We start from the raw sequence: 12,172 nt of genomic DNA, 5'->3' as shown, positions 1-12,172 counted from the left end.
ATTACCTTCAAAAAAAGGTAGAGATTAGTTAGACCATTCCTGGTAAACAAGCACAATATTAGGCTACATAAGTTCTAATGGTTTCAATGTTATGGTCTCTAATGGTCTTCAATGGTAAAAGTAAAAAACACACAGTTTTTTGCTTTGCAATGGTATTGGATTGGGTTGTTTTAATTGGTAAATGTCAATAATCACACTACATTTAGAGATGTTTATAATAAGTGTATTGTAATACATACCACTGCCATGCAATGGTTAATAATTGAATATTTTTTTTAGGGTTGTCTTGTGCTGAACGTTTTTTTTAGGTTGGTTCGGATTCGGTTGAATTCTAAAAAAATTATTATGGTTTTCGATTTTGGTTTCGATACTATTTTTTTTTTTTTTTACATTAAATGCATCATGCATTATGCGGGTTGAATGCTGTAACAACACAGAATAAAACGATGAATAAAAGTCCCATGATGGTAGTGACTGCCCATTACTGCTCATCCCTTATCAACCATAATTTATTCACGTTACTTTACTTGAATGAAATATTTCAGTTGTTGTGTATATTACATTTGTTTTATTTGATTATTTAATTCCAAGTCATCATCTCATCTCTATAGAGCTGTTGCCTATGCTGTCTGTCAAAAAGTAAATAAGACATACTTTTAAGACTGCTGAATACCAACTATCAATCACTTAGATCATGTATTTTCAGGTAGAGTTATCTCACAAAGAGACTGCTCTCTATCCCTCTAAATCGCGCATTCTTCTAGCAGGCATTTGCAGGCGTAAAATAAACCAGACAAACCGGACAAGTAGGCGCGCAATGGATTATGGTCATTGCAGTTAATTAACACGTCTTCTGTGCTAAACGATGTAGAATATTGGCTTGTTGGAAACGCAACTCCCTACTACATCGCACAGTTTGGGCTTGATCAGACTTACATAAAACAGAGAAATGTGTACATTGAGCTCACACATTTTTTTTTATTGAACTGACATTGGTCAATTAGTTGTTGAAAAACATGAAAATAACAGAAATTTCTAAGCACTAGCGTTGTCATAACATTGTAATCACTAGCCCATTTCTCCATCAACCATTTTGGGCTTGTAAGAAAAGTCTTCATATGAGAATTGAACCATAGGGATGGCCCTCTCAGAAATCTGCCATTCGTTAACTATTCAAGGAGAATTGGGTTGAAGCAGTACGTTGCTAAGAGAAAGACAAACTGAATTGCTTTCATGGAGGACTGGCTTGACACACAATTTATTTTCATCGTGAGCAAAATCTATTGGTTTGTTGTGATCCATTTAATAAACACAAGACACCATCAAATTTGATAAAAGGCTGTGGCAGTAGCAGGAACAGAGGTATTTATTTGGCAAAACATGGTACTGTCACACTTCAATAGGTTTAGTTTCCCATGGGACACCAGAGGCCAATTGGAGACTGTCTCCGACCCACTTTGTCATGTTGAGTGTGTAACCCACACCATTAGGGGTAGTGTTGTCAGTGTCAATAGCCAACACACACATGCAAAACACACACACACACACACACACACACAGCTTTAAAGTGCAACCAAATATTTCACTGTGCAACCTGGAGTTTTAATTTGGGTAAGAAAATTATATATTTTTTAGTATTCAATTATTATTCTTCAAATAATAATTGCTGTAACGATAAGGCTTCACACTACCGTTGTTTCCCGAGTGCAGATTCGTTAGAGCCATGCTTGCATCATTAATACAATGAGAACGGTGTGTTTCTAGCACAAACACTTCAAAAGATCTGACCCATTTTACCAGAGCAATGTTTTTTTCTTCCTGTGAGAGGTTGGGGCCCACGAGCATGACTGAACAACGTGTAATTTTACATTCAAAAACTATGACGCAGGCAGTTCTAAAACTACTCGTGGGCCTCATTGGTTTTACACGTTGTTCAGTCATGCTCGTTATCTAATTAGCTAGCTAGCTAACAAGCTGGTAACCTTACCAGTATATCCAAATATTTTGGGGCACAGAAAGAAAGGAATAGGGATAGCTTGTTCAGGAAATCAATGATCATAACAATGAATGTCTTGCATGTCATCATCACAAACATGACACTCTTAAAGAGCCAGTGTACAATTTTCAATGTAATGTATCTCAATATGAAAATAGTGCTTTTAAAAACCTCAATCTACAAATTACATTTTAATTTCGCAACGAAGCATCCTTCACTCATGCTGTCAAACATACCCTGACCATCCTACCAATCCTCGACTTCGGCGATGTCATTTACAAAATAGCCTCCAATACCCTACTCAACAAATTGGATGCAGTCTATCACAGTGCCATCTGATTTGTCACCAAAGCCCCATATACTACCCACCATTGCGACCTGTACGCTCTCATTGGCTGGCCCTTGCTTCATACTCGTCGCCAAACCCACTGGCTCCAGGTCATCTACAAGACCCTGCTAGGTAAAGTTCCCCCTTATCTCAGCTCGCTGGTCACCATAGCATCACCCACCTGTAGCACGCGCTCCAGCAGGTATATCTCTCTGGTCACCCTCAAAACCAATTCTTTCTTTGGCCGCCTCTCCTTCCAGTTCTCTGCTGCCAATGACTGGAACAAACTACAAAAATATCTGAAACTGGAAACACTTATCGCCCTCACTAGCTTTAAGCACCAGCTGTCAGAGCAGCTCACAGATTACTGCACCTGTACTTAGCCCATCTATAATTTAGCCCAAACAACTACCTCTTTCCCTACTGTATTTATTTTATTTATTTTGCTCCTTTGCACCCCATTATTTTTATTTCTACTTTGCACATTCTTCCACTGCAAATCTACCATTCCAGTGTTTTACTTGCTATATTGTATTTACTTTGCCACCATGGCCTTTTTTTGCCTTTACCTCCCTTATCTCACCTAATTTTCCCACATCGTATATAGACTTGTTTCTACTGTATTACTGACTGTATGTTTGTTTTACTCCATGTGTAACTCTGTGTTGTTGTATGTGTCGAACTGCTTTGCTTTATCTTGGCCAGGTCGCAATTGTAAATGAGAACTTGTTCTCAACTTGCCTACCTGGTTAAATAAAGGTGAAATAAACATAAATAAATACAAATTTAAATGACAGTTATTCGTATCAACATTTTAACTTTTTATAATAATGAACAAATGTATTTACAGGGTACAACATATATCTCATTCAAATTCATATAGGCTATATCTCAATTGATTTTAAAATCTTATTTTCTGGTGCTCCTAAATTTGATGTTGTGCTTCCAATGATTATTTTGTAATTTAGAGCCTAGTACATTCATACAAACACCCTCATCGGCCTCTCCTCTCTCGGACCAACCGAGGAGAGGGTACAATATTTCTGTCCTCAGCCCCTCAACGAGCTCTCCTCTTAATCAGTGTAGGGGCCCGTCCACTCCAACCCCACACTGCTCGGGCAAAAGAAGCCTTGCTCTCTTTTTCACCTGCCTTGATGGATATCAATAGATAGACTCTTACATTGTTACAAGTAAATAAAGGGATCAGGAGAGTAAAATGACATAAGGGGAGTCTGTATTTATGCAACACATTAAAAACATCACATCGGCCCCCTGTGAATCTGGATCAATTGTGCTGAGAGGAATATTTTGACATGGAATTGAGATTGTGTCTGAAGAGGATTTTATTGTCGGTGTTTGTTGTCTCCTTGCGGACCGGGTGGAATGATAGGACTTATAAAACTGGGCAGTTGGGAAGATTAAATGTATCCTGTCCTCCACTTGAACAAACTGCTTCCGAGATGTGTAGCACTCAACCAACAGAATAACTATTTTGTAATGGCAATACAGAGAGTAAACAGATAATATATTATTCTGAGGATTCAGTATGTTGCAGCTGACTCATTGGATAGATCATCTTGCAGAATTTCTATCAGGATTCAATTCCAGAATTCGGCTGCATTGGTTGTGATGGGTCTCATTTGGATTATCCTTCTCGAGAGGTGACCGTCAGGAGTAGAGATTGAGACTTGACACATTAAGGACAGGGATTGTGTTGGACGGGAAAGACTCAGATTGTATCAATTTAAATGTGGGAAATTACCATACTGGCCCAGACTTTGAGAACTCAATAAGATAAACAAATTAGATTTCAGTAATTAAAAAAAAAAAGTATTCTCTTCCAGTGGACTGGCTACTCCTTGTGTGTGATCCAGGAAGAAACAGAACAAATAACACTGGTTTTAGGGGACAGAGCGGAACCAGACACAAAGGCCATGACACAAATTTCAAACCCCTGTGTCGACGCAGTGCGCTCGGGGTGAGGTGTATGTGGTGGGGGATTACATGTCATGATGTCAGTCCTTCTACTCACTATTAGACACACACACACACACACACACACACTGAGGCCATCAGAGAAATAGCAGAGGCATTGGCTTGGGGGGAATAGGAAAAATGTGTTACATTCACGGCATACTGACACTGCTGACAGTAGGAACGTCAAAGGTAACTTGATAACGACAAGAACATAAGAGAGATTTCACGGACGTATCCATGCCAAAGCATCAGATAATGTGAAGCATAAGGTATAAGAAATGATTCACTGACATGACATCACTGAGCTCTTCCAGCAGTCTTTCTGACAAAAACAATGCAATCACAACCCTTACTATATGCTTGCAAAATGTACTGGTTAGTTTGAATGTTTGAATCTGCAATGTATCTTCAGTATCGGTGATAGCATAAGCTTATTTCAGTGGCTAATATGTCCAACTCTGGTCTACACACCACCTGTATATTGTGAGGGAAAAATTACATATTTACCAGATTTATTTGATATTATTCATTTTTAACTAATAGCAAGACATTTATGTCCTACTAGTGTCTGTGTTTTTATTGTCTCCACTCTAGTTCTCTGCAGCTAATCTGGGTGTATAGTCAGTCACCAGAGATGGCTTGAGCTGACAAATGAGTTAAAGACTGCATTACATAGACAAGAATGTGTTTAACTAAGGGTTGGCTTGGGAGTAGAACAATCCCTCATTGTCTAAAATCATTCTTGCATCAGAGAAACTAAGCCAGGGTGGGGTTAAGACAACAACCCACTTGCAGATAACGACAGGATGAACCCAGAGTGGCTTATGATGCCTGCATCATGGGATGGGTGGAACCAATCATGACTAAGCATTTTTAGTGTCAGCTTTATATAGTACTCTGCATTTGTGTAAAGGTTAGGTTACTCGGTCCAACACTCAAGGGTGTGGGGTCGACCAGCCTCATTATTGCAATTATTAATCAATATTAAATAAAGATGGTTGTTTGAAGAAATTATCAAATCTCTCTTAGTACTGAATTTCCACAACATTTTCCAAATACTTGACCACATACTGTAAAGGGATCACTCCAGACTTGTTCTAAAGTATGTAAAAAGCTCTTACCGTCCACACAGGCTGGCATGGCTCTTGTCGTCCCAGCGATCTGTCCCTTCTTACAGGCGCACCGTGCAGTCTGTCTGGCGATGGTCCGTCTGGGCTGACTGCTGTCCCTGTCCAGCATCACAATCTCACATGTCCCTGCCGCCAGTTGACCTGGAAGTGGCATCACATAGAAAATACATTGTCAGAGTGGCAGAACATACTCTCTTGGGAAAAAAGGTGCTAAGTAGAACCATATAGGGTTCTTCAGTTTGTCCCCTTAGGAGAACCCTTTTTGGTGCTAAGTAGAAACCTTTGCAGAGGGTTCTAACTATAACCTTTAGAGTTCTGTATATGGTTCTTCCAAGAACCTTCTATGAAGGGTTCCACCAAGTACACTTTCATCCTCTAAAGGTTCTTCCTAGAACCCTCTATGAACAGTTCTACCAACATTATTAACAACATTTAACTCTTTATGCCAATCCATTACATACAGTATACCATAAGGCCTTTCTTTGAGGGGCTAGTTATACCCTAAATGCGTCCGCATACAAGGTTTTGTTTGTTCCAAGCAGAACCCCGCTAGGCAAAGCGAACGTCTGTGCCTCGCATACTTCCTAAAAAAAGAAAGGGTCTTTTTGGGGTCAAGTTTAATGAACTCCTTTGTCTGCAGGGAGAACCTTTGTAGTAGAGCAGGGCGCAAAGACGGAGGCGCATCGGGGCTGGTCGCATTAGAAGGGGTGGGAGATTAGGATATGTTGAACGGGCAAGGAGGCATGGCTGAGTCAAATAGGAATCCTGAATTAATGAAGTGGTCTTTACAGTTGTTGTTTTTTTACAATTGCTTACACACTAAAAGTGGTGCTTGAGGCACACTCAGTGGAACCATTAACTCATGTACCTAATCTTCAGAACAAGTCTGTTTCTAGACATTTTTAGCCTGTACTCGAACCGACAAATGCTGATGCTCCTGACACTAAACTAGTCTAAAGAAGGCCCGTTTTATTGCTTCTTTAATCAGAACAACAGTTTCCAGCTGTGCTAACATACCTGAAAAGGGGTTTTCTAAAGCCTATAGAATTTTAAAATCATAAACTTGGATTAGCTGACGCAACATGCCATTGGAACACAGGAGTGATGGTTGCTGATAATGGTCCTCAGTACACCTATGTATATATTCCATTAATAATCAGCTGTTTCCAGCTTCAATAGTAATTTACAACATTAACAATGTCTACGCTGTATTTCTGATCAATTTGATGTTATTTTAATGGGCAATTTTTTTGTTGCTTTTATTTCAAAAACAAGGACATTTCTAAGTGACCCTAAACTTTTGAACGGTAGTGTATATATACACACTCCTGTGTGACTCCCTCCCCTTGCTGCTCACCCATTAACCCTGGTCTGTGTTAGGAGCCCCATGTGTCATCCGGCGAGGGTTAACAGTGCCAGGAAGGGATAACTGTGATTGGCTACAGGGTCAGAGGTGTGATTTAATTTGGCCCTTAGTCACCACAGAAATTAATTAACTCAACTAACGGGTCATTCTCAGGGTAATAGTGATCCATCAAGACCAGGATGCTAGAATGCTGTGGAGACCTATTTGCAGTGGAACGGTGTGCCGATAGGGGTCGCCTACAACTTTAAATGCATATAGTGTTTGTGTGTGTCTGTGTGTACACTACTTTACCGCACACTAGGATGTACAGTGTATGTGTTTTTCACTTCCAAATCTTCAGGATGAACAATTTAAAAAAAAAATATATATATATATATCAGTTTGTAATTATATGCAAGTGAGCCATATCATGTACAAAGTGTTCACGCTGGTATATATATATATATACATATATATATACCAGCGTGAACACTTTGTACATGATATGGCTCACTTGCATATGCTTTAGCCTGTGCATCTGTCAAGGTGGAGAGAGGTAAACAAACCCATACTGTGTTACAGCATGTTACAAAGAGGAAACTAGGTAGTTTACATAACCCTATGTTTGAAGTAGCCAATCAATTTATGCATGGATCTGTGCACACTGTAGAAAGAAGGAAGCCATGCAGTGGCTAAACAGATAGTCAGGGATGGGCAAATATTATAAAACACAATTACAAAATACCATAAAGATCAATATTTCAAAAATAAACTACAAAATAGTTGTATGTTGAAATGTTTTTCAGTGAAATACATTAACATTTAGTATTTTTAAATACAGAAATACATTTGCATGTAGCGCCCCGAAAAGCGACAACATTCTCAGTAAATGTTACAGAAACGTTTAACTTTCTATGACTGTGATATTTAGTTGTTTATCTTTCTTAGTTGAATGCACTGACTGTAAAATCACTCCTGATAAGACTGTCTGCTAAATGACCAACATTTAAATGTATGTATATGTGAAAATGAACATGCCAAAATAAACTGCAAAGAACACTGGTTATTATTATTGGCCTTGTTTTGAGGGTAGATTTCATTGGAATAATACTTCCCCATTGTTAATTTATATTTAGTTAATTTAGCAAAAACTTTTATCACACCATAGTCCCATCAAACACCTGATACTAATACAGGGAACAAAGCCATATTAATGCAAATGATTTTGGAATGAGATATTCAACAAGCAAATATCCACATAGTTCTTGCCATGTAGTGTATCACTTAATTTGGCACAGAACTCTCACTAACGGGTGCAACAAATATATCCGCTTACAAGGCAGGCACGCCTTAAAAAATGTTAATGAGACACTGATTATTTCTCCTCCCACAATATTTCTCCACAATGCGGCATTATATTCAGTTTACTGCAGTAAATATATAGAAAAACAGCAATATAGTACTTTATTGTTGAGTGGCAATTGCTAATAGAGAATATTTAATTAGGCCTATATATTACAGCATACAAACTGATATTTGGCATTTATACCACTTGCACTTTAGGCCTTAGGCTTCTAAACCTCTCTACCAATAACGGTTTGCAACTTGCTGCCACTGATCTGTTCTTTATATGAATGTGATTGCTGGATAACCAGTACCACATATCATCTAAAATGGTACAGCACTCTCACTAACAGGTGCGAAAAATATAGCCTCTTAGAAAACACACCTCAAAACATGTTATTGAGTGGGAAACAACAATACCATGCACCCAATCGTGCTCAAAAGGTTTTTGGAAGTTCAAACATGCAGTATGGTACTGTATTTTGAATTACTGTAAATTACTGTCATCAATTGGCCAGTAAGATACTGTAGTGTTTCAGGACAAGGTTTTTAGATATCCTAAAATACATTCTCACTCACGGTTGCAACAAATATTGCCTCTTACAAGGCATGCCTTAAATTATGTTAATGAGCCAGAGACTGTCTCCGTCCAAAACATTTCCCCAAATTGCAACATAATTAATATTGTAAACACATTTACGCTATTTTACTGTGCATTCCAAAGTGTTTTACTGTTAAAATTACAGAAAGGTCTTAGTGGGCTGTAAAACAAATGTACAGTATTTTACTGTGCACTCTACAGTAATCTACTGTATTCAGTTCATACAGTATCATACTGTTGAATATTACAAAAACATCTAACAGTGTAACTGTACACTTGCAGTTCCCACATTAAAAGAGCCAAATGTAGTTCTCTCTTTGTAAAGACAGGAGGAAAAGATACAGCCAGCACTTATCAGCACCTACCTGTGTCTTTAGTGATAAATGGATACAGATCTGCAGAGACAGAACACATGGCTGTAATGCCTTGCTATAACTTGTGATGTCTTGTGTGCGTTGCGATTGCTTTTGATGGGGATGTGATGTCGGCTGCCTTTGCACCATGTCATAATGTACGAAAAGGGGTTTTAATCTCTGACTGTGTCCTTCCCAGCAGGGGCCTATGACTAAGGAACAATGTGAGAGCTCATGATTTTCCTTCATCCTCCCCCTTCTCCCCCTCTTCTTTCTTCTGCCTCTCTCACTTGTCTTCCTCTGCTCTTCATCAGGTGTTTCACTTAATTTCCTCCTCCTCCCTGTCTCTTTATTCTCCCTCTCACCCTTGTCTTCCTCTGTTCTTCATCAGACGTGTCACTTAACTTCCTCCTCTTTCTTCTCCCTCTCTCCCTTCATTTCCTCTGCTCTGCTCTTCATCCCGGGTTTCTCTTAACTCCCTTCTCCTATTTCTTTTCCCTCTCTAACTTGACTTCTTATGCTCTTCATCGCACAATTCACTTAACTTCCTCCTCCCTTCGTTGTTCTTCTCATTTATCTTCCTCTGCTCTTCATCGCCTCTCACTTCACTCACTCACCTCCTCAACTCACTGCACATCTCCTTTCCTCTCTCCCTTATCTTCATCACATCACGTTTTACACTTAATGCCCTCCCTGCTCCTACCCCTCCTCCTCTTCCTCTTCTTCCTCCCTGCCTCTCCGGGTGATGCAGGATAATGACTTGGCATGTGTGCGTTGCATCAGGCACAGCAGCAGAGTTAGTTTTTATTTTTACACTCTTCTACAAAGGAGCCACTCACTGTCTCTCCCTCTGTCAGAGCCCCCTGTGAAATAATAATTTATTTGTTCACTGAAAATGAGAACATTTCCATGTCCACCACTGTCTCATTATATACAACATGTGGTTCACTTTGGTGCTGGAGAACATTGTGTCATAGAGGCACAAAGAGCAAGAGTGACTTTTATGAATATCTCCTGCTGCTTTTAGCTAGGCAGAGTACCTTTCCAGTCTTACTGCACTGTTTTACTGTTAATGAGGGGTCATCTACATTCCAAACAGATTCCTCTGTGTGCTGGTGATGGGTAATTACACCTAATTATTAAGAACTGAGCACTGCAGTCGGTGTGAAGAATATATTTTGTGTTGCATCCATCTCAGGGCTTTGAATTAAAAGAATGGTGTCCAATACACAATCTTCTCTATGAGACTGAATAATCCACCCAAGAATGGATGGACACCGCTAGTCACATATACTGAGACACATTGTTAAAATGGCTTGAACAAAACTAATGTTAGCCCGATTGATGTATGATTTTTCTGTCCTGTTGTCATCCTGGCACGCGAGATAGCTGATTAAAATGTATATGTCTGGCCCTTCAGGGAAATGAAACCTCCATCCACAGTTAAGATGGATTAACTTGGCCAGGCATACAACTTAATACACAGCAAGATTATTCATATGTTCCTGTGCTTTGTTATTTCTTTGAGCGATCCCAGAAACACATTAGGATTGTTCTTTTGTACCGTGTCATTTGACAAACGTCTGGCGCAGCAGCGAGTACACAAGGACGGAATGCGTGATTGATTTTACGTTCCTGTCAACGCCTTTGGGCCCCTACGGTCTCAGAAGTCTGCTCGTCCATTTTTTGTGAGGAAGAAATGCTCTAGACTTTTTTTTCTGCACTTCAAAAAAAATTCACCGTGAGCATCTTTAAGTGTGAATCTGACTAATCAATGCTTTGCTATTATAAGTTGAGTGGTTCATGTGTTTTTTTTAATCGGCCAGGAAAATGTAAACAAGGTCATAAATGAACAGAAAATTACATGGTTTCAAAAACTGCCTGAAGTCATGTAGAGGACTCACTCTATGTATTCTGTATTTTTTACATTCCCATTTCAGTATTTCCAGTTCCCATTCTATTAAATTCAAATGTAAATTCCGACTCCAGATTCGACTTGGGGGAAAAAACAGAAGCGAAGAGAATGAAAAACATTATTTTGCTAATTACCACTTACATTCTTGGCATCTTGTGCCACATGTAGCCCCTCGAGGCGGTACTGTAGTAGAGTTCAAACTAGATAACGATGCACTGGAGTACAGTATTTTCCCTCCAAAATTACAATGCCTATAAAAAAAGCCTCTACTCTGAGCCCCTCAGCAACAAAATAGCAGTGTGTTACAGAGCAGATAAGGCCACTCCAGTGACTTTCGTTCACTATCAATCTCTACTGTATGGGAAGAGGACTCAGCTTCTGCAAGTACAGGCTCTATATAGCCAGAGATGAGAGATCACAGAGGGCTAGCAGCACTACTCTGCACCCTCCTCACCCTGACCCAGTCAATGGTCAACAAGACAGGGCAGAACAGAACACATTCATAACACATTCATGCAGTACAGCCAAAGATAAGCAACTTCTACAAAGTCTTGGCGATATCTGTGATGAGAAATCCATCACACACGCATTCGACTACATTTTACCGAAATACATAATGTCCTTCAGGGAAGTGTGGCAAAAACTGTAGCCTTGCTAGTTAGACAGTATGCACTGCAAGTCATATTCCTTTTTATGTTTCATTCTAACCATGGAGTTAGTTGTTTTACTTACCTCTGTTGTCTTGGACACAATTTCAATTATTTAGGGAGTTTAGGCACAGGTTGCACTTTGTGGTAAATGCAGGCAATAAATAGAATTTGATTGATGAATCTCCAAACATAAGCATGTTGATGGTGTGTGAATACAGTACTCTTAGAAAAAAGGTATTAAGTAGAACATATAGAGTTTTTCAGTTTGTCCCCATAAGGGAACCATTTTTGGTGCTAGGTGGAAACCTTTGAACCCTCTATGTAGGGTACTTCATAGAACACACTGTAAAACGTTCTACCTAAAACTCTCCATGAAGGGTTCTAGGCAGAAGTTAAAGGTGCACGTCACATGCACACAAGGAAATGCCTTTCTTGCAAGCTCTAAACCCAACAATGCAGTAATCAATAATAAATATGACGTAAGGTAGAACAAAAATACACAATAAATAAAAATAAGAAGAACACAAGAAAGT

The 12,172-nt window shown here is 39.3% G+C and overlaps 1 protein-coding gene across 1 annotated transcript in view; it reads right to left on the bottom strand.

The window, feature by feature from the left end:
- The window catches only part of LOC115133249 (chemokine-like protein TAFA-5), a 123,732-nt gene that overhangs the window by 74,704 nt on the left and 36,856 nt on the right, over positions 1 to 12,172 (bottom strand). The window contains exon 2 of the mRNA XM_065021764.1: positions 5,423 to 5,572. Within this exon, the coding sequence (XP_064877836.1) occupies positions 5,423 to 5,572 (150 nt within the window). The remainder of the gene's footprint in view (positions 1 to 5,422; positions 5,573 to 12,172) is intronic.

Source organism: Oncorhynchus nerka, linkage group LG8 (assembly GCF_034236695.1).
Source record: "Oncorhynchus nerka isolate Pitt River linkage group LG8, Oner_Uvic_2.0, whole genome shotgun sequence".
NCBI lineage: Eukaryota > Metazoa > Chordata > Actinopteri > Salmoniformes > Salmonidae > Oncorhynchus > Oncorhynchus nerka.
The sequence above is the reverse complement of the archived record's forward strand: the minus strand, read 5'-3'. Positions and strand labels throughout refer to the sequence as shown.